The sequence below is a fragment of the Calliopsis andreniformis genome, chromosome 12 (assembly GCF_051401765.1).
Source record: "Calliopsis andreniformis isolate RMS-2024a chromosome 12, iyCalAndr_principal, whole genome shotgun sequence".
NCBI lineage: Eukaryota > Metazoa > Arthropoda > Insecta > Hymenoptera > Andrenidae > Calliopsis > Calliopsis andreniformis.
Genome location: NC_135073.1, coordinates 11,977,429 through 12,001,553, shown reverse-complemented (window position 1 = coordinate 12,001,553; position 24,125 = coordinate 11,977,429). Strand labels below are relative to the sequence as shown.

Below are 24,125 nucleotides of genomic sequence, written 5' to 3'. Positions count from 1 at the left end.
AATGAAACAAATTTGCTATAATATGTAACGCGATTTCACGTGACGAGATAGTAATATACTCGCATCCTAAAGTTTTAGATACTGGGACCAGCTGACTTATTACTTTCTATTTTGTCTCTATCTTTTAATCTCTATCTACATTTAATATAGTGTCTTATTTATTGTTACATCTTTCTCATTATGTACAAATTTCTAACAAGTAATTTGAACTCTTCTACTAACTGTACAGGTGTGGTCCCCTACTTTTGGCCCACAGTGTATGTAGTTCCTTGCACATAAGTAGCAGCAGTCAACCGCGCGATCCCGCGTCGTTCAAACCTGTACAACTTTCTGAACTTTTGAGACACCGATATGAAATTTCCAGTGTACATTTTACGAAGCTTGAAGCTTTCCAAACGTGTGAAACCCCAAAAAACCACTTCCTAATCTCTCTAGATAGATGTAACCCGTTAATACAGTCCTTTCGAGCGAAGTGCGCTCGACGCAACACGATAATTATTCGCTTTCGGCGCAGCCGCCCGAATTAACTTGTACTTGGAAACGTCAGCTCCTTCCAGTCGGTTTTCACCCCAGGATGCCGACGTGACGCAACCATCGTCGACGTGGCTGATTCGGGCGGGCATGACAGACGCGGCGCGAAATTTAATGAAACTGGGTTAACTGGTGTGCCGGTTACGCCGCGGAATCGCATTCGATGAGTTCGCGGGGGAAGGCCGACGGATCGATACTGGGTTGTCTGTAATTTAGATTGAAGGCGGCTCGTGAAAAACGGCTTATCAGTCCCAGAGGAGATCGACGGTTGCGTATACGGTTGCAGCTGGACCAGCGTAATTTCCGGCGTTCACACGCTTCTGAAAATCAGGCCGAGGCCCGTGACAGGGTCCGAACAAAGCCGCCGCTCGTTATCTGCGATCGCACTTGCATATGCAGTTTCGGTATGATATAGGGCCGCCGTGAAATATCGTTACGACGCGTCGTTATCGACGAATAAGCCTTCGAAGGGGTGTTGAGCGGTAATCGGGTGGGAGCGACCCTCTGATTCTTGTGGATCATCCTATCGATTGCTGGCCGACTTACCACGCTTTTGACTGCTTGGCTATTGCGTTAGGGTGCTTGGGGGTGGTCGTACGTGGGCAAATGCAGCGTGGTAAAAGAAATTGCATCACTTTTTGAGAGGTACTTGTGATTCGGTTTATTGAGGCTCTAGTGTGTATTGTAGATGCGGTAGTTATTCTGTATTGTTCCTTAAATCGAGTTTCTCATGACATAGGGGACAACTATTCAGGCGAGAGGTAAATTGGAAATCTTGGTATTTTTAGGATAGAGCAGTTTCTGTGGTTATTACTTTAATAGTATGTCGGAAGTATACTTTGGTATTTATTAATACTGGGCTCTGTGTATTAGAATATTAAGAGAGGAGAGAGTTTTTCCACTGTGCAGTAGATACAGTCAATGGTCAGACTGTAAGTGTTCTTCTCATCTCCAATTTTCTAAATTAAAAGATACCTACGAGATTTTGACTAGCTGATAATTTGAATAGTTGAAAATTTGAATATTTGAATATTTGAACTTTTAAAAATTTGAAAATTTGAATATTTGAATATTTGAACATTTAAAAATTTAAAAATTTGAACCTTATTCCTCAGTCATATAATATAAAACGTTGCCTCAAATAAAATTCCGTCTCAATTGTCTCGAAGTGTTAAAGCCAAGCAAAATACAAAAATGTTTTGTTTCACATTTCCAACCTAAATTTTCGCGTAGAATTACCAACTTTCTGTTCACACCGCCAATTTACGAACAGCCAGTAATTTGTGTCTGTTACGTTGAAGTTTTCACGTGTCGACGGCGGTCTTCGAGAATGCTTTGACACGTAAGACTTTTAATTATTTACTCCGTGGAAATGGGGCGAGAAACGTGACGGCGTATTGTTTATGAGTGCTTTATTAACGTATAAAATATGCAGCGAGTAGAATAAGGGAGTGGGGGCACAATATAAAATCGAGTCGCATTGTTGTCGTTAGATTGTAACACATTGCGACTCGGTACACCGCCCGGGCCCTTTTGTTGTTTAATAATAATGGTAGAAAGGGGTGCGTGTACCAGGGTATATTGTGACCATAAAAGTTCCACAATGAACAATGAAAAACTTCCATGCCATTTCTTGCACAGTTTACACCGTATTCCTTTCATGCTGACGAGCTTTCCGCGGGTTCGCTGCTAACCGTGAAAAAAACACCGCTGAATCGCGCCTACACCGCGGCGCGAACACTTTATGCAGGAAGGTCGGCGTTTGCAGTGGTTACAGGAACTCGAAAATTAGTGGCGCCTGTGTGGTCGCTGAATTCTGTGCTCAAATTCGCGTTAATTTCTGGAGGCTTCTCGAAAACACGGACGAACACGGGCGCATCGTTTTTCCCAGAAGTCAACGGGGTAACGTGACGCTTCGGAAGCCAGCGGGGAGAAAGAAGCAAGGAAGCTGGGTTCTAGTAATTAAGACAGGTCGAAGAACGGTATGCTTTAAGGTGAACATGACTTAATGAGAAAATTGAATGACTCGGCGGCTTTTGGGGCGGATGTTCTCTTCAGAAAAAGAGTGGCTCTACGACACAGTGAAGGATCACGAGGAAACACTTTTTTCCCTCTTCTGAAACTTTCGTATACGTAGTTACATAAAGCATGGTCGCGGTAACTTCAATGCTGAATGCGGGCAAGAATAATGGGAAAAGGTAGTTCTTGTAGCTTTTAGTTAGTTCAAACTTACATAGCATATTTAACTTGACAAATTTGTATCGTCGGTGATTAAATTAGTGGCTCTTAAGTAGTTAAATTAATGGTTCTGAAGTTGAATTAAATGGGACGGACGTTTACATAAATTTCTCAGATGACTACTCCAATCGTTACGTCCACGTTTTGCCAGGGATCCTGAAGGGTTGTAAAAGTCCCTGTCGGACGAGCCAAAGACGATCACCTTAAAATTTCGTTCATGATCGTTGACTGGCAATTTCACAGCGGCACGGTATCGATCCCCTCATCAATAAAAGCGTTCCTGGATTACGCTTCGGCCCTGTCGTAGATATTTTACGTAACACGCGCTTCAATTTAGTGAACTGATTTATCGGTTGGCGTGGTTCGAGCTTTACATCGATTCGCCCTCAGAGCGGCCCGCGCGTTCTACACCCTCGTAATAAGCGCGTAAACCTGGAAACGATTAGCTGTGTTACGCAAGCCATGACGTAACTTGTAACGAACTAACCTGCTGTCTATCCACGTGCACCTTTGACCCTTCCTTGACGTGCCATTTATATTCCATTTCGTCTTATGTGGCCCAAGTTCGAGTTAATTCGCTCAGATCAATTTGGTTGGTTTAACTCTATCAACTCAGTACACGTTTGTAGTATATGTCTGTTGACTATCTACCGATTTTGAATATTTGTGTAATAGTATAAGGAATTGGGACGAAATTACAGCGCGTCTGGTCATATACGGAGTTATACTACTTTCTGACTGTATATTGATCTGTATCACTTGTCTCCACAGTTTCTTTAATAAGTAACTATTCATTAAGAAATTTCTTCTCCCAATCGCCCTGCAAGAATTAAGCAAAAAAGCTTAATTAATTTAAGACCACATGTCCCTAGTAATGATGATAAGCGTTTTCGCTAATTTTCTACAAAAATCGAAGCGGTTTCACCTGCTACGAATTCTCTTCCCGAGGGTAGTAATCTCTATTCAACAAAGATCGGGGATTATTGCATTTCGTAATGAGAGAAACAAATTACATTTTAAATTGAATCTCGAGCTTTCGGGGACACAATGAACGGCGAAATGTAATTTTTGATTTTCCGCTGGGACGCTTTCGAGCGACAATGTATCCGCTGTTCCTGGTGGTTCTCGGGGGCGTCGGTATCGTTGACAAATTTGCATTTCTTCGCGTACCAGACGAGAGAATCAAGGGCCAGGCGGTGTGACGGATGTTGATCATCCATCAGGATCAACTATCCAATCATATTGATGGAGAAATGAATCGTATTCGGCGAGCTATTGTCGACGGAAATGCGATTCCCCTTTCAGCTTGTCACGGACTTTTTGCGCTTGATATATCGTCAACGGGTGAACCCGAAACGCTGGCGGATAAGAAATAACGGGGAAGAACACAAGTAACGCGATCAACCTCTTTCTAACGTTATTTATAACCGAAGACGATCGTTGAAAAACGCGACAAGCGCACGCTTCGATAGTATATGGCCGAGGGGAGCGCACGGGGATGATAAAACGACTTGAATACGGAGCAGTAAAAGATGTACTGTTTAATCCTTTAGCTACAACGCGTTTTGAGTGGACATACCACTGTGTATTTGTTTCTAGTTTCGATGACCGTTGCAGCAGGGATCAAAAAGCAATCGATGTAAAAGACAGATAGGTAGCTTTTGTGCACAGATTTCTACGTTTCTACTTCATACACGTTGTTTGGAAATGGGTAGTTATTTTCTCAGTTCGCTGCGAGGGGATGAAAGATCGATCGATACATATTTTGAATAACAGCAGCATAAATAATCGCGAAATATCGTTCCTAATTTTTCTCCTGTGAAATATCACGTTTCAAAAATAGTGAAGGGATTGAAACTGAAAAATGTATGTAAATATGTTGACTGTTAAGCAGTTTAAGTGCATCTAGGGGTAGAAATAACATCAGCCTCGTTTTTCGCGAAATTGCAAGGGCATGTTCAAGCGGCAAAACCTTAGATTAATCGTAGAACGTTTCAACGGTTGTCCCCTTTTTGCGTGGCTAGCTTGTCCCCCTATTTATCGTACGGCAGCGGCTTTAAAAGCTCGCTAATTCGCTACGTAGTAACGCCTGCGTGCAGTAACCCGCTGACGACTTAATCTGCGCGATCTACTTCTCGCGATGAAGTGAGCCACGTAAGACGTGCACGACAGCTCGGTAATTAAGACGATGGATGGGGAAAGGGGGCCGAGCACAATGGATGATATAGTTTCATCGTTGGATAAGAAACCGTTATCATTTATTAATTGCTGCGCGTGCGCACGGGCCTGTATTAACGAAGCAAATGCACCAGCTGCGCTCTGTCGTAATTTATAGAGTGTATATGCAGCTGTGCCAGTTTTTCGCCCTCGCATTTTGTCAGTCGTCCATCGAATTCGAATCCTGCTGTCGACTGACGTAAACCATTCACAGTTGCCAAATTCACTGTGAGCTCGTATGGTCTTAAAATAATTAGAAATTTTATTGCGTTCTCATGTGTTGGAATTTCAATAGAGTTGAGATTGGGGGATTGAAGAAGTAGAAAAAACTGATGGCGGAGTAAAGTTAGATTGAGGCGGGATTCGAGGAGACTGGTAGTAAGATTTTGGGATTTTTTAGGGTTGTGACGGTAATAGGGCAGGGCGAGAAAGAATTTAGGTGGATTTCTCTCTGGTTTAAAAATTTTAAGGTTTGTAAATTTTTAAAAATTGTCTAGTTATCAAGTATTCTAATATTAAGATATTCAAAATTTCAAACTTTTCAAATTTTTAAATTTTCACGTATAGAAGTTTTCAAACCTTTCAATCTTTTAAATTTTCAAATATTCAAATTTTTAAACATTTGAAATATTTAAATTTTCAAACTTTTCAAATTTAAATTTTCAAATCCTTGAAGAAACTTCGACACGCCTAGCAACTTTAATCTTTATTGTAGGTATAACATCCTGTAATCTCACCACAATAGCCTTCTTCAACAATATCATAGTCTTATAAAAGCAGCATAATCATTAACATGAACACTCAGAGTTGGCTATAAAAATCAGTCTCTAAATTAGCATACCTCCTCAAGCTCCAACACTAAAAATCTCTATATCACTCAGGAATACCTGGAATAAGAAACCAAATACATCAGGTTCACCATCGTTTCATGAACCCTCCCATAGCGCAGTCGACCTGCAATTTCAATCAGCTCTTAGACCATTAATTTATCGTAAGAGCAGCGGCATTTATCGTCGCAGGGCATCCAGGCCGCAATCACGATGCCGCAACGAATTCTATAGACCGGAAGTGTATAATGCACAGCCCCGGGACCTTGGCTGAATCAGCGCGGCACCGCTCCTCTCCCTAAAATATGATATTCCCGCGATTCTCGTTTCGAATGCCGATCGCGCGGAAATTCACGAGATCCGCGGTCCTCCGCATCGATGCGGACGGCACGAAATTTCGATTGTGGTTATGCAACTCGATGTCCAATGCATATCAGCCGCGATCATTGATTCGGTATAGACGCGTCGTTCCTTGCGCCCGCGTTTTCGCCGCGGTGTTGTACATAAATCGCGCCGCTGCCATCGGTACCGAGCGCAACAGCATTTTGAAAATTCGCCCTCGCTGCTGGTATCTTGCTGGTCGCGAAAGTATGCGGCCCCGATCGACTCCGCGGCTGGAATTTCGAACACGATCGTGGCTGTGCGGAATCGGGAATTTAGCGGCAAGTTTAACGCATATCGATGAGGTTGATGCAGTCCCCAATCGAGGATACAGCTTCACTTTTTCTGTTTCGTTGAAGCCTGTCTTAAAATTTGACTCCGCGCGAACCGCTGGAAATCCAAGGCGAGCCTTTCTTTATTCTATCCTGCGTTAACTCGATAATTTTAATTCCGTACAACCACAGCGGAGATTCCCGAGTCCAATATTTGCATTCACTTTTTTTTTCCTGCTTTGCTTTTGAAGTTTGCCTCGCTGGTACGATTAATCCTGCGCAGATAGGGGTGGATTACTTGTTATATATTTAAGGGGATTGGGTCAATTTGGTTTTCATGAACGGTGGAGAGATTGTTAATTTAATGAAACATCTTCCTAGTGTAAAGTATACGAACAATAAATTTAATTCTTCTAACTTTGTTGGAAGCTCGGTAATAAATTGAAGGAGAGAGCTTTGTGTAGACAAGTGTTATCAATTAGGTAGATTTGAAAGAGCAGAGTGGGCTGGCTCACCAGTCGAGGGTGGAACGCATAGGAAGTCTGTACAAGAGTGGGGAATTACTGTAGGGGAGGGAATAATCGATCAATTTCTTTGGCCTTCAATCTAATATCCTAAACTGCTGTCATCAGATTGTCGAACTATCGATATCAGTCATTTTCTATATCAGTAACGCCAAGTCCTAACTCCCTTAAACAGAATTTCCAGAAAAATGTACTGCAGAGGTAGTACTACTCAATAAATCCATGCTCTACGCATTTACTGACGTTTTCTCCTCTCTTGGTTCCTCATATCGAAGCAATCGAATGTGCTGTAACACTGTGCTGCAACTATCAGTATTAAACAAATATATAAGAAGAATTAATGAGGATCCGTGCGTGGCATGGCGTGGCATCGTGCACTTGTAAGTCGCGCGGCCTGAATAATGGATGGGCTGACAAGACAGCTCCGACGATATACCCGACAATGGGCTTCCCCTTCGTCTCGATTCTCCCTTCGCTTCTTCCTTCCCCTCATCCGTCACGTTTCATCGTGATTCCGAATCTCCTTTCCCGTGGAATATCGGAAGCATCGACGTCGCTCGTGAACGACGGAAAACAACTGCGATCGCAATAAATAACGAGCTGAAAAACCTTGGAGAAATCGCGGAATTCAAACGTCTTGTTTATCGTCCCGACCGACATCCCCCTCGACGCATCGAAATATCGAGTAATATTATACCCCTGGTATATTATGTCCCTGGATATCGATAGGGAGCTGTACCGATAAACCGAGTGCTTTCAGTGATAGCGATGAGACTGCTCGTTTAGAAATAAATTTAACGAAAGCTGTCGACCTTGATTGCCTCCCCTTTTCTTCCCCCAAAGAAGCTTAACCGTGGCCTGCGACGTTTCTCGTGGAAAATTCGAGGAATCGAGGAAACGGCGGTTTAGGGGTATAAGCAACCGGATATCGGAAATATCGAATTTCGCGAATTCGCCTTAATGGGCATCCCGTGTTCAGACCTGAAAAGTAGACTGCAGCCTGCCGGGGAACACTCGAGTGGGTAGATGAAGTAACGGATAGTGTCTTGAAGTTATTTAATTAAAGAAAAGCGAGGGCAGAGGGGGGGGGGGAGATAGAGCGTGGAAGAAGGGCGTTGCAGCCAACCGAGGGCTTTTATATATCGGTATACAGCCAAGGAGGACGAGACGGATGAAAGTATGGGTGCAAGAACACCATAATGCGAGCAGCTCCTCGCTTCAACGATCCTACTCTAATGATAAATGAGATTCGAATCATTAATTAATGGCCCACCCGCCGAGGGGATCGCGATGACTTTTACAGCGCTGACGGCTGTCGCCTTAACAATTCGGTCGGCAGAGCGGCGCGTCGAAATGAAATTTCTTTTTTTTCACGACGTTTCAAAGGGAGCTCGGGACGTTTTTTGAAAGCTGCGCGAGTGTTTGTGTAACCGATACTCCGCTAGTTCGTCATACTTCATACAGAAAATCGAATCAGATCGTGGAACGTGATCCACGATCAAAGCGGCGTTTGTCGGCGAAATTTTTCGTCGGGCGGCTCTCAATTCATTTATTATCCATTGGAAAAACATACGGCCAACAGACGTACTGCGAATTCGTTCAATTACATCCTTTGTTTTCTTTACTATCGACGCTTTGGTTCTGCTCTCTGTCTATCCCTCCCTGCTGGATATTGCACCGTGACAGCGGTCCATGGAATTGCGAACAAAATTCTTATCTTAGGCACTGCTCCGCTGGAACCTCTCCAAAAGGTTATAACACAAACAATTTCGGGGGGGAGGGGGGGAACTTTTCTTAAATCACGTACGATATTGCGGCGCTGCTTTGTTCGCAGGTTTAGGGCAGCCTGCTGGGACGTATGGCGGAACAGAGGGAGGAAATAGTCGGCGGAAGATAGGTCAAATGAAACGGACACGAGCGTTCCACTTATTTCGAGAAAATACGATATAAACCATGCGTGATATTAATCTTCCATCGATTCTCCGCTCCTCTGCGTTATTCTCCTCTTTTCTTACGCTGACCGATCATAAAATTGACTCTCGGCCAATTGCAGCGGCACTCGCCAACGTGAGCTACTTCGTCAATAGGACCAACTAAATGTAGCTTAAGTAAGAGGCTTAATAAGTTTAATTGGTCCTAGGTCCGTGTATGGGCTCGTACTATTCATCGGGGGCTGACCGCAGCAGGTGTTATACTACTTACTGTACGTCTGACCTCACATGGGGTTGTACTACTTACTAGCTGACAGAATGCCACGGATATCTTGCAGATAGAGAATGGGCACATAAATGTATACAAACTACAGTAAAAATTTAAGGCAAATCTGGCAACTGAATCACCTAAATTTTCTCGTAAACTATTTGTTGCATGAGAAAATATTTCAAATGAAAGTTGTTTGGTATACCCTCGACCCCAAACAACTTGTCATGCAACAAATAGTTTAAAGTACATTCCAGTGATACAGTTGCATGATTCACCCTGCATAGAATCTCAAAGTGTACTCAAAGTTCTCGATTATGTAGTCTCGCACTTCCAGCTGAACCGAAAAACTGTCTTCTCAACGTACCTCAGAAATTTCCATCCGAAGATAAACGAACCAAGAATCCAAAAGCGGGAGTGGCGGAGGAATCGAATTCAGGTCACTGTCGACCCCCTGACGTGCCCGAAAGTTGCATCGAGTGCAAAAATTCCTATTCCCCGCAGATTTTACGTTGCTTCAGCCCCGCTGATGAATCCAGCCCGCGTCAAAAATTGATGGCCGCTCGGAGAGGATCGACGCAAGAAAGATCCGCGATGTTCTCGATAATGTCACGGCTCGATCGTCCGAGCATATATCTGGTCGAGGGGTGGGAGGAGGGCGAAAGAAGGTTGGGGGGAGACTGGTATCGAATTTTGCGGGAGATCCCCGATATCAAAATCGCCGCTTGAAATGTTCTGCACGTGTTCTGGGGCTTGAGGAACCCCGAAGGAAGCTGTCTCGTTGCGTCCCCGCCCCGCCTTATCACGTGCACGCGATCGATCCAGTTCGTCTTCGGGTTTCGCTCATTTATATTCCGCTCGTCTAGCACAGCTTTCGGCTCGCCCTGCCTGCGAGAGGGGCGAGCCTGCTGGGGGAAGGGGAGGCAGAGGTAATCCTGTTGCAGTGGCAAAGTTTCGAGTAACGATTTGACATTTGCCCCGTAAGTAGACCATCCGTTGAGTCGTGACCAACGGCTGGGGGGAAAAAACAGGCGGCTCGCGGAACCAGCTTTTCCGCCGAGGTTTCGCCCCGCGTGTTTTTCCGACCGATCGCGTAACGCAGTTATTGCCAACACGGCTCGAAACTTTTCAGCTTCGCCTTCCTTTCGCGGAGCGCGAGGAACGGTCGTGGTTCTTCTTTTCTTGACTTTTTCCGTATCCGCTGCTGGATCGACGAAGCTCCCTTGTGGAGAGCTCGAATACGCTGGAAGAGGAATTGGTCGTTGAAAGATGGCAGAAATATGAAAAGAATGTAGAGAAACTTGTGGGGATATGTAAATGAGCTGGAGTGGCTGTTTTCATTTTTGGAGTGAGCTATCTTTAGTTTCGGAGCGTGCATCGTGAGTGGTGGGATGTTTAAGGTTTTTAATTGATAGGAGTGGTGTGTAGTAGGATTATTTTGCAAATAGGAAGTACGATGCTTAATTGATATGGCAAGGAAAAATTATGAATTTTCTGTGGGGCTATACAAAAATATACCTATTTATACCGAAGCCTACCAAAGTGTTAGATATCTAGAAATTAAGTAGATATATCTACACTTGCTCTAAATCAATTTCCTCAAAAGTTGCAGCCAACTTCAAGAAAATTTTCTTCAATCCCTATTTACTATTCCACGAAGAATCGCTTTCTATTCTATTGTACCACACTTCAAATACCCTATACATTTTTCACCGTCTCAAATCCATTTCCATATCCACTACATCTATTTCAGTATCCACTTCCACATCCTTTTCCTGATTCCCCGCGCAAGCTAAGCCATTACCTAGAAAAAGCATCATGGAAGCATTCATTAAAACTCGCCGTCTGGAAACTTCTTTGCCCATAAATCTCTCCTTAATCGAGTACGCATTGTTTCATTGAGATTTCCCGCATACGTTTCACGCAATGGGTCACACGTGTATCGAGTGATTAAATTTTAGTTTAACGATTTAGCATCGTGGAAGGCGCGGTCGGTCGCTTCAAACTCCCGCGACCCGAAATGCTTATGAGAAGCTCGCCACGCTGTTGCATATTCATTAGCAGCGATTCCCGCGCGTGCTTTGTTTTAAGCGTCGATTTAATTTTTAGGAGAATCCGCCACGCGGCAGCTCGCTCGTCAGCTAGGACAAATCGCGAATACAAATGGGGATCCAATCGTCTCTAGGAACGTTCGTTAATTCATGGCTGTATTTTTCATCTGCGACGAGATTATCTGTGGCAGTGTCTTAGAGACTCGGAACGATAAGGAGCTCGCTGGAAGGACGTTGAACAGGGTTGCCTGAGAATATCTACCTGAGAGGGGAAAGTGAATATACCCTTACTCTCGTCCTATACCCTTGAAATATCCTATGGTAGGCGAATTTAGGGGTTCAGGCTAGAAGTATTCAAGTAGCTTGAAAATACAATCTGAGTTAAGTTTAAGTTTGAATCGTTCAAACCAAATCAAGTACTTGAATGTTAAGTAAAGTTCATTATTCAGGTAAACTTGATTATCCATGCACACTAGTTTATCTAATCAAACTTTCTTATCCAAGCAAACTTGATTATCTAAACAAACTCGATCACGTATATACTCTCACTGAAATATAACAGTAAGCTCTTATAATAAAGCTTGCTCGAATAAGATCTGGAAAAGCTTGTCTAAAGTTTCCTCTCTCGGCCAGGAATTCCCTGGCAACCCTGACGTCGAGTATCGCGTTAGCTCGAACGGGTGTTCGTTCGTTTCCGCCGTGTCTTCGTCTCGCGAGCTTCTTTCTTAGAGAACACTCTCCTAAGCCTTCCTCCCCCGCCTCCCTCTTCCTTATCCGCCAGTCAGCTTCGCTCGTTCGGTTCCATTTCGCGCGGCAGTTAGCTCGACGCGCACAGGCCACCCCTTTTCTCTCTGTCCCGCCATCGCAGTAGCTTCTGGCCAAGTCGATTTCCCTGTGCCATCGTCACGCTCGGAAGCATCTCGCGCGCTGCACCGCGTCATGGGAATTTCGAATAAATTTTCGTATTTTCAGCGGTATAGCCCGCCGCCTCGGTGCTGCAGCCGAGCCAGGGCGCGTTGCTGCCGGGTCGTGCGGAACGCACGCGAAATTGCTGAATACTCTGCGGCGCGCTCGTTACTTTCCACGCGGCTACATAAAACGCGGCTGCTTTGTGTGTTGTATTATCGAGGCGGTGCGTTAGGAAACAACGCGCTGAGCACGGAGCGCTGGGCAGCAAACGTTACAGCGTTGGAACGGGTTCAGGGAAACGTGATTTTTGTGGTTTAGGGAGAGACGGAATGCGGGATGCGATGGAATTTCGTTGGCTGTTATGATGTAACGGCTATTGTTGCGATAACGTGCTGGGGTCGATTGGAGCTTCATTGTTTAGGATTGCGTGGAATGTTTACTCGTTATGATGTAACGCTATATCTGCTATTTATGGGGCCCCTCGTTATAGGTTCAGGGTTATTGACGAGTTTATAACGAGCGGTGTGCTTTTGAGGTCGTTGATATACTGATATCACAGTATGGTCTGGATGAAGATATGTGTGATAATGGTAAATGCACCGAGCGATGGGCTTGTGAGGAAACTTGAGACTGTTTTCTCGAGAGTGATTTGTGTCATATTTGTCAGTTCCATCGTGTGTGAACGAGATATAAATCCATAACGTATGAATTAATTAGAGGTGTGGTTCTGTCATGCTTTCAAACTTCTCGAGACTATAATAAATAAATAGACTTAGTAGTTTGAGTAGTGGGGACTCTAGAAATTTGTATTGGGGAAGATCTCGAAGTATATTATTTATTAGTGTTAACATGTTCACAGTGATATGACTCATCGATAGGTCAGAAGAATTTGAACCATTCTTCTTGAATTTCTGATTAACTTTTAGAACGTTGCAGTGACCCATCTTTCTGTCACTTTTCTGAGTCCCAAATATGGGCCACCCTAGCTCTTCAAAGATTAAAGAGTAAGTAGACTTTATTGACAATGGTACCTATATTCTTTTCACCATTTTTTAATATTTCTGATACCTACTTCTATGAAACTTGCGAAATTCTGAGACTCCTATCGATTTTCTAAATGCCTTCTACTTTTCTTAAATACCTTCTTGGTGGCTCGAGAATATGTTACGTATCTGTAGAGATGGATTGCTCCTAGAGAAATATTTACGCGCTATTAATTTTAAATATGTTATATTAAAATATTCTGTTTATAATAGTTCACTGTTCTTCGAAATACCTATTTCCCTGATTTTATTCGCCAGTGATTCGAACGAGATTTTAATAATAGATCATTCCGATTCTGAGCAGGATAATGTTATTGCGCGCATTGAGAAGGAAATTGATTTTACGAGCATGTAAACGGGTCAGCGTGTGCACCGCATGCGGCTGCATTTGACGTCCTTGGAATATAGAAATTCCACTGCACCAAGATAAATAATTCTGAATGTTTGTACCTGCCGGTCGAATATTGTTGCCAGGGGAGTTGAATGTACACTGCAGAACGCAAGAAATGCTCCTTCTCTCTTTCATACGTGTACTGAAAATCGTTATAAACAGCTGCTATTGGTGAACAAATGAGTTTCCAATAAAATAAGTAATTGTCGAAGCGAAACGCAGTGACAAAGAAATATTCATTATTCAAAGCAGTTTCATTAAATATCCACGACTCTTCCTTACTAGGTCACTTTCAGTTAAACAGATGACAGACGCGAGCTGTTTATAAGAACACACACCTCGACTGTGTGTGCAGCAAACATAGCTTCTGCATCGTGCTGTGCAATCCATTTCAAATGACAGCCTTTACATCTCATCTCTTCGAATATCTCTCAATTCCTTGAAGTGATAATTACTAGAGAGGTAATGAAAAACTGTTCAAACAGTACCACTACAAATATCGAGATAATTTATTCGCCTAAAGAGGAACGAGCCGAACGTTCCTCCCAAATTACTCGAATAATGGTTAACTCTGAAAGCCACTCGCGACGCCGTCATTAAAAGCATCGAGTAAGCAAACGTGAAAAGAAGGAGGGCACAGGGGGTGTGTGTAGTGCGCATAGGAACGATCCATTTAGATAATCTATATAGGTGCAGCGTGCATGGAGCCCGTGCCAACAGCTTGCAGCAATCGTTTTATTTTTTTCTCTCTCTCTTTCTATCTGCTCCCCCTCTCTCTCTCTCCCCCTCACCCGACCCCCTTTTCCCCCTCTGGCAACAACGTTTTCAAAACGGACCTGTACCTTTTTTTTTTCTGCGCGCAAGCGATTTAAATATATTACAATAAAAACGGCTCCGACGAGTTTTCGCGATTCACTCGGCGGAACTCGTTCGCTTGGCAAATCACATTCGATTCGAATCGAGTCCAGCCGACCCGTGTGCCGACGCGAATTCGCGGCCGATCGCGGAACACGCTGCTGGACCGTTAAGCAAATTTGTCGTGAAACGGATTAACCCGTAATTACGCCGAAATATACCTAAATAGTGAGAACGTTTCAATCGACCGTCTATTGTTCCATTACGTCCGCGAATTAGGGTCGTTCATTTTTTCTCCCTTCCCTTTGTCCCCGCTCGGGCGTTTTATCATTTCGAAACCGTTCGACGTCCCCGCGATACCATTAAAATCTTTCATCGACGTGGAATCGAATAAAACGCTCGCAAATACGATTGCGTTTTATCACCGCCGGTAGAAATGTCATTGAAGTTCAACGCAGAGGAGTCTTCTTTTCTCTTCGTTTGTTCTTTGGCACCGGTGAACGCAATGTCAACTGCGCCGCGGTGAGAAATTGCATTTATGCAATCGTGAATTATTTTAACCTGCCTGATTATGATTGACGGCGGGGAAATCTCTGATGGAGAAATATGAAACGAATGAGACAATTTATTTGTGCTACTTTGATTAGATGTATGAGCGACTGGTAGCAAATGTATTCAGTTTTGAACATACATTCTTTTTCTTCAGAAAAAATTCCCATAAGTGCTCTGGCGTCAAGGGGCCAAAGAAATCCTTCTAAATTCTTCAATCCATTCTCTAAACATCCCTTTCCAATAAAATCAAATCCAGTAGGTCAAAAAGGTCTCTTCGTATTTTAAAGCAAAGTAGACCATCGTAGCAATATTCGTAAACGCATTTGCATGCAAATTTTCTTACAGGAAGAGGATAAATTTCCCTTGCGAAGGAGTTATTGTTTAAAAAAGGGAACGACGGTGGTATCAGCGTGTAAGGCAGCCCCACGCGCCCCCGTGGATGTTAGGCAAGGGTGCCTCCCGGTCGTTCGTCCCAGGGCAAAGACGAGGTTAAGTTAGGTGTGATCTCTTATCGGCAACCGTGGAGTAGCGAGTCTACCCACGTTCCTCTTATCTTTCTCGCTTCCCGGTTCCCTCCCTGTTGAACTTACAACCCACCCATACATACGCGCGATACATATTGTCGTTTGGATCTAAGAACCTGCCAGCGGAGCTGCACTTACCTATAGAAGTGGCAGCCATCGACTGTCGCCATGTATGTCCTAGATGGCAAGGGCCCTCCCGTTTTTCCAGCCAGTTCCGCCGCCGAATCGTGCCGTCTCCGCCGACTTTTATGAGTTCGGTACCCGTGCCCCTTTATCGGCCGTCGAGCACCGCCGTTAAGAAGCTCCCGTAAAGACACTGCTTTATTATAACAATAATTTTACGACCCTCCCCGAAGCTCTGCGCTTGATAAATATCCCTCGTCTTTACTCTCTGATTTTAGAATCGTTCTTACGTAAGGATCGTTTCGCGGAACCTTCTCAACCTCACTCTGACGACCGCGGGTTTTATTGTCTTCACAAATTCAACGTGGAGTGCATGCTATTGACTAGGAAGAATATAAGTGATTGCTTTCGGTATGATAAAATTATTCAAGAGTAAGTGCAAGTATTTTCTGTGTGAAAAATATAGTAAAATAGATGTTGGAGTTGATGTCAGGTTAAACTTGTTTGGAAGTTAATATTGAAGATATTAGTGATTTATGTGTGTATTTTTACACACATGACATTTACGTATTTTACGCTTTCAAAATCTACATTTTTAATTAACTTCGTTTTGTTGCGTTTCACTGAAAACTTATTGTCAAAAGTAGTAGTCTATTAAAGATAATAAAACTAGTCACCAAGAGAGTGCCCCTCAAGTCCCCAAATAATATTTACTACGCTTCTTTCACGATACATACTCCCTTTCAAAATATCGCGTCAAAGTAGTCCCATAGTATCTTCCCCAAGCGAGTCATTGACACCACAGACACATGACCACACGAAGCAGACCTTTATCCTCCATTCTAATCTCGCGACGCGCGCACAACTTCCTCTCCCCTGAATTAGAATCCTTCTGCGAGGACACCCAACTGCTCCGATCACCGCAGCATCGCAAAGAGCGACCCCGCCCAAAGAGCACCGACACACGATCGCTTTGGCAGAGGTTTAGAGAAGGTAATTACCTCTTTCAATACTCGATCGCGAATCAATAGGCGTGGCGCGCGGCAGTCAGCCGCAGACGCGTCAAAGCTGGCGCGATTTAACCGCGGCGAGGTCTAATGCCACAGAACGTAATTTCTCGAAAGCCTCCTCCTCTCGATCGCGATAACGTGGCCTAAGCAATGCTGATCCTGTCCCCCGCCGCGTCGGCTGTTCCCAAGGAATTCTCGAATTTATGACCGTCGCTCGTTAATCTATCTCGGCTCGCGAAACTTCTTGACGAGCCCCTCGTTGCTACTGTAAACAGAATTAAGAGCGAGGCGAAGTTTCTCTCCTCTATCCGCTCGCAAAAAGAATATCCCGCGTCATCGGGTCGCTTCGTTAAACAAACTGCCTCGGCGGAAGGCCGTATCCCCGTTTTTTCGACGTCCACCCGCGTCGAAGTCTGAGGCAGTGGCGTGGGGGGGAGCTCGAGGCTCTCCTGCGTCGCGTGTAGGTGAAACGACGGGGATGTGCACGGGTCCCTGAACCGCGATCTGGTTTCTATACCACTTGGAAAAACTCAGTCAGCCGGACGAGCCGAGAAGCGAAAGTTTTCGAACTCGGTGCGTCGGAGTGCCGTTGAAGCAACGAACGAGATTGAAATATCCTCGTTTCTATCTCCACCCCTTCCCACTCCCTTTCCTCCCCTCGTTCAGGATCGCCATCTTTTTCCCTCCAGCTTTCTTCCATCGTCCTTTCTGCTTTCTTTCGTTTCGTTCCTCTTCGTTGGCCCTGCGTCGCTTTTATCCTCGTGCACGCCGCGCCACGTCCGATTTGTAGTTCACCGAGCTTTCGCGGCGGAAGGGGCGTGGGCGGGGGGATGAGGCAACGGCATGCGGGGTGTAGAGTTGACGTTGCGCTCAAAAAGTACCGTAGATAAAGTTTGAATGCGAAAGTTACGGGCCGCTTATACAGCCGATGTGGAGGGGATGGGGCTGGGGGTGGAAGCGTGAAGGAGATATAAAACGGGCGCACATGATGGGGATCTCGCCCCGATAGGGCTGTAAGTACGTTAACTTTACCGTTTATATTCGACGAACGAGAAACACCGAGGATTCTAGTGAGAAAAGACGGCTGGAACACCTTGCCAGCCTGCCACCACTTCCACCCCCTTCGACGCGATTTTTTACGATTCTCTTCTGCTGAGTTTGCCACGCGGATTTCGATGGATGGGGATCTAGTTATGGAGGGGGTGGCGTTTGTCTTTGAGTTGAGGAGATTGACGCTAGAATCGTGGAATGTGTTGGAACGTCGAGGTGAGAGGGTTTTGAGTGTTAAAAGGGGGTTTAAGATTTGGGTCCTTCTTATCGAGGACTCACTTTGCAAGGTTTTTTTATATATTGAAGTTTTCTTGATTCAATCTTTCATTTAATTCTGAGGAGAGAATTGTAGAAATGATTAGGTATTAGATAGAAAAGATTAGAATAGAGAGTTCTACTATTTAGGTATGTATGTATGGTGGCGAGTTATTTAGTATTGTTGAGGGTTAATTACTTTTTCTTTTCACTGTTAGAATACTTTCCTCTGTCTCCTCTGTTTTCTTACAGCGCATCCAAGAGTCATGTTTCCTTTTTTGCTACTCGCGCCACAACTTTGCTAATTTATTTAATTCCTTTTTCTTCCCAATTTCAGAACACTCTTACTTTTATTTTCTTCTATTTTCCAACTCCCTCCTACATTTCGTCTCTTGTGAAAATTGCATCTTCCCTAAGAATACTCTACATAAATAAATCCGTAAATTGAACCGCCCCATCGTACGATTTTTTACTCATTATCTCGTAAGGTTCCTTTTAGCCGAGTTGATGACGAAAAACGACCCCTCGCCGCGAAGCCCCTGTTAATTATTAAAAAAATGAGCCTCATTAAGATGCGAGGGTGCATCAGCTTGCGCGCGAGGATCGATCGAGTATACTTACTCTAGTACTTGCCGTGGCTCGACGAGACTCGCGGTAATTTTCGAATATTTCTGGAAATTAATTTAGCTATTACGTTAGGGGAGGCAGAGACGAAGGATGGAAAGTAGGGCGAGGGTGGAACCCGACAAAAGTCGGAAAGCTTTTCAAGGCTCGGTACACCGAAACTCGGCTACAGGATTCGAAAGTTTTGATTGAGCCTCTGCTTTCTGTCCATTCGTGAAAACAACTTCTTTCTGTTCATTTCGTCTGCACGCGATACAGTGGATCACTAAATGGGGAACATGTATTTCTTGTTTCAGGATTACGACAGCGCTCCGGTCCCACTGACACGCCGAGGGGTGGTGAGTTTATTATTCATTTGTATCTAATTATTTGAATATTGTTGGAAAATAGTGAAATGTGTAAGTATTGTATAATAGGGTGGAACGAAATATAAGAATACAATTCATGTTTATTATTCACCATTTTTAATAATGAACGAAAGTTACCTTTCTAATGATATTATTCATTAAATTGAAATTTTTAAATTTTCAAACTCTTAAATATTCAAATTTTTGAGTATTTAAAATACAAATTTTTAAATTATTTGAATTATTCCAAATTACGATGATATTTTACAATATGATCATTTTACAGTTTTAAATAATGCAGATTTATATATTTCAATTTAATGTTACACAATATGAATTTCCTTTTAAGAAAAAGCAAAAAATGATTTTTCGCCTGAAGGATATAAAAAGATTATCACATATAAAATTTTTAAAATATGTTTCAACCTACAAAAAAGTTAAAATTTCGTGGCCCTTGGGGCACATAAAGAATTGTTTCGATAGAAACCAGTTTTTGCAAGCTTAATACGGAATACCACAAAGATTTTAATATTTTCGTTCTATCCTAGAATACAGCAGCACATTTCGCTGAGCAGCAGTCGGTAAAAGCTGTTTAGTTATCCTTTCAAAAGCCAGTCATTTATGAGAAATGTATACCTAACAATCATAATGAATTAAATAACGGAAACGACGAGATATGATATTTAAGGATTACAAAAGAGAGCACGTTAATCTGATCAGTCATAAATGTGCAATCATTCATTTTGAATTTGAATGAAAAGGTAAAATTGAGAGGGAGCCGGTCCGTAAACCGATTCACAGTATTCAAAAGCGTGGATTTAAACGTTAATTTGGCGAATAATTTCCTTGGACGTTTCCGCGCTCGTTCGCGGCGTTCATTAGTGTAATTGACGTAAGCCTCTCGATTAACGAGGGCATTTCGTAGCCATGAGAGACACGGAAAAATGAATGGACCGCCAATAAATTGTGCCAGAGCACGGCAGTGAAATAAAGATGTTAAAGCGTCCGCTGTCAGCCTCATAAATCGTTGACTCGTTGTCACCGATACTATTTAACATCAACACGAACGTGAACAGCTTACAACAGAGCAGTCATAGTCAAATGATCGTCTAAATTCACGCTGACCGAAATCCCTGCTCTTTCACCAGTTTTCACCTCCACCGATAATTTCGTTTATCGGTTCAGAAAGCCACTGTATCGGCAATATCGTCGCGGTTTCCCGCGAAACGAATCGAGGCGACGGGGAATACAAATCAAACAAAGACGCTTCGCGCAAACGAAAACGGCTGAACGCGTTTTACGAATTTATCGCTGGTTGTCGCGTAAAAATGAAATTCCTGCGTTCCTATGTTGCGGAATACGAACGCTTTATAGTTATACTCGCACACGATTTGATCTTCTATTTCGGGACGTCCTTTATTTCCTTAAAGTATAGGCTGTAAGCGTAGGCCATCTTTATTTCTGTTACCAATCTACAGATCGCAGTATTTTCTCATATTTTTAAAAATATTCTCCTGTTATTTCTGTAGATCAATTAACATCGAATTTTCGTCTCCTTCAGCTTGTAATATTATAAAACAAACATATTTACAGTGCAATTCACTGTGCTGGAATGCACGAATAATTCCGCTGCATTCGACCCGTTCGGTGGACGTTCGATTCACTCGACAAATTTCGACCAGAAACTGGTTTAAGAAATAATGTATTCCGTTGGGAGGAGTGACGATAGAATCCTCGGTGAAAGCATCCTTCCCCCTGACCGCTAGGCGCCGACGTTTCCATCAAAAGGCTCGGCGCAGTTCGCTTTCCGTTCCTGACGCGAAAGTTAAATTGCTCCGGTGGTACCGACGTCATCGATGAATTTTTAGTTCTGTATCACGAAGAGGGACGGGGCACCATACGCTCGCGTGTTCGCCGTGGACACATCGATCGGGGCAGGGATCCCAGTCGTTTCAGCGGGATCAACCTAATTGAACATTCGGTGTCTTTCATGGGATGAGAGGGCAGATACGATAAACGGGCTGGCAAAGCTACCAGGAAGAGGTTTAGCGAACGAGAAGACAGAGCGAAAGTTCGATCGAGTCCGTCGATGCAAGGGCTTTCGCGGCGTCAATGAAAATCCACGTTCTGTGTACAGAGTACCGCATGTAGGGGAAACTCGGTCGTGTGCGGACATTTATCGTTAACGTTGCACAGTCCTGATGATCGATACTTGGATTTTGGGATACGTTGCTACGTGAACGGGCTTTCCTTTGGCTTCGTCATTAATATAGTTGCGATGGATGAATGGAGGTGTTATATGGAATATGTTTTAGTGAGGGGGTGAAGTGAGTTTGGAATATCTGGCGAGGATTTCGGTGATCTTTGAGGGGTTTAAAGATTCGGAGCATTTTCTGTATTTCATTTTCTTGTTGCAGAATTCCAGAGTTATCAGGTTCATAAATTTTCAACTTTTGGAGCTTTCAAATTTTCGAGTTTTTGTGCTTTCAAATATTAAAGAAAGCTTTCATGTTTTCAAAATTTTTAAACATTCATGTTTTCAAATGTCTATTTTTTAATGTTCTAAGTCTCCAAGTTTTCACGTTTCCAGATTTTAAATTTCGAGTTTTAAAACTGTCAAGTTTTCAAACCTCCAAGGTTTCAAGTTTTTAAGTATTCAAATATCTAAATTTTCAACTTTTCAAATTTTCTAACTTTCAAGCTTTTAAGTTTTATAATACTTAGAGGTCTCAATAATCACTTGCCAGGGGTAAAAAGACCCAAGACTCAAGATTCAAAAAAGCAGTATAGTATCTCTATAAGAACCCCAACACTTTCAAGCCTCACAGAAAACCCAAGAAGACCGTCATTCTTCACCAAACTCAAACAATCTCAAACCCCCAAACAACCCTCAACCATATAATTTTCACAGTCCTCAAAATATCGTTCGTTCTATAATTGCATTCGCATCAGTGCCTCCGCGCGAAAGTTTAATTTATCTCCCCGCCTGTTCGAAGCGTGGCCATTCAGTTTTTCATCGGCCGACGACGTCCTTTCGTTCCGCGCGTAGCGTGGAGCGGCATGGTCGAAACAAAACGTCGGGAAACGAGCCGAGACAGCGAGAAGCGGTTCGGATGGCAGAAAGCATTCAGAGGACGGGGACGCGGCGAGGTGGTTAACGTTTGAATTTGATGCTCGTATCTAATTCTGTTTAGCGGGGTGATCGAGATACGCGGACGGCGCATCGTGCGGGAAAGTTTAAATTATCCTGTCCGCCGAGGGGAAGCGTCCTCCTCGGGGAGGACGACTCGGATTGGTCGAGTCTGATTAGTTCGCCCGGTCCCAGCCTCGTTTTATCCTCTCTTCTGCCGTCCTCCTTTCCACGGTTTGGTAACTACCGCGCGGCTATGGAGCAGAAACGCCGCTGGTAAGGTGTTGCAATGGCTTTCCTTTCGGACGAGCTAACCAGAAACTGCGAAAAGCACGGCCACCGGGTCTCCGTCTACGATTCCCTTTCCAATCTCTTTCCGTCTGGCCTTCTTCTGTCCCTACTGCTCCCTTCTTGGACGCCCTCGCCCACACGCTTCGCGGCCGACCCGCTATTGCTGCCCGTCCACTGTTTAATCAGACCTCTCTTGATGAACCGGTTCGCTGGTTCCGCCACTTCGCGGATATCTGCAACAATTTTCGTAATGAGACTCCCTCGTGGTCTGCTTTACGGTCATGCTTGGGGGGTGCGAGGACAATGCGTTCGGGTTAATTAATTCCTCGGGGGGATTGTGTCTTTTTGGGCAAGATTGGGGATGTTATTTGAAGTTATATGCGACGGTGGGGGTTCGAGAGGTATAGGAGATTTAGGAGGAGAGTGACATAGATTGTTGTCCGAAAGTATTAAGACACTTGCTTGGTCATATTGTGTGTATTTAGGGGTTGTAATGTCAGTCACAAAAGTGATCTTCAAATGCCTGAAAAAGTGTGTGAAATGTGTCTTATTTAGAACTTATTCTACTGCTGATGTATACTAGCCTCAGGCACAGTGAAATCAGTAGAATCAGTTGTAAGTCAGACACATCAAAACCTCGTCTTACTTCAGCGTATAGAATCATCTCTTAAGATTTCTGATCATCGACGATTTATACTGTAAAATATAAGAAAGGCGATGTAAGTATGAAGGATACGTAAACTTTTCTTCAAATCAGTTTGAAATTCTTCGCGTTAGATTTCTGTGATAAATTTTTGCGGTCTCTACATTTTTACTTACCCTATTTTCATACCTATTGAAAATAATTCACGTCGGTTTTATCGCCTGGTTGGAAATAGTTTTTTGAAACATTTTCTTGACGATTATACAAGAGAGTAATATTTATAAAACTCTATTGTCTACTCTGACAAAGCTCTATAGCAACCCCGCGCTTTGGACAGGCGTAGATCGATATTTATTTATAATGTAGCGACACATAGAGAGTGCATCGTCGGTCGCTCTCTTCGCTCGTGGACGCAGTCTCGCTGCGGAGCCCGGGAATTGGAGCAAAATTGCATTCGCATCAAAACGCATGCTATAAAATGTTCCGATCGACTCGCACACGGGGCGAGCCTTTAAACGTCTGCTCGGGAAAACGGCCGAGGGAAAATCGACGGAGAAATAAACGAAACGAAATGAAACGGATTTAACTATCCACGGGGTACATACGTAGTGGCCTGGAGGGAGCCACGCGAACTCGTCCTTTTTCTCGAATCGCTGCGGTAAAGGGGATAAAGATTAAAAGTTGCCTCTCAGTCGCTGGCTCAGTCGCGATACGTATCCTGCCATTACCGTTTTTATCTTCAATTTCTATCGCGTATCAAGTTCCCTTCCTGTCGATGCCGTGCTGTTCTCTTTCAACCGCGCACCGAAAAACATCCGGTGCTATATGAGAATTTTTCTGGTTTGATCGAGAACGCGAGCGATGATTTGATTTCTTCGCGATGAACGTTTGGGTGTTCGTTGAATTATGGTAGATCGGATGCTGAGCTTAGAAAGGACGCAGAAATGTTCTCTGCTTTTGTTTTAATGGAGTTTGTTCGTCTCAAAGCGGTAGTTCTATCGTAATTTATGTAAGTAAATTCAATTCGTTTATAAAGTTCAGCTTATTGGCTCAGAGTGCGCGTAAAACAGTGGGATTCTACGAAGCTGAGACACTTGAATTTTAGGAATAGCAGAATAGTATTAGAGTATTAGAATTC

The 24,125-nt window shown here is 43.7% G+C and overlaps 1 protein-coding gene across 1 annotated transcript in view; it reads left to right on the top strand.

Annotated features, from left to right (window-relative positions):
* Tei (irregular chiasm C-roughest protein teiresias) overlaps positions 1-24,125 on the top strand; it is a 320,721-nt gene that overhangs the window by 63,861 nt on the left and 232,735 nt on the right. The window contains exon 2 of the mRNA XM_076389111.1: positions 18,873-18,914. Coding sequence (XP_076245226.1) covers positions 18,873-18,914 — 42 coding nt within the window. The remainder of the gene's footprint in view (positions 1-18,872; positions 18,915-24,125) is intronic.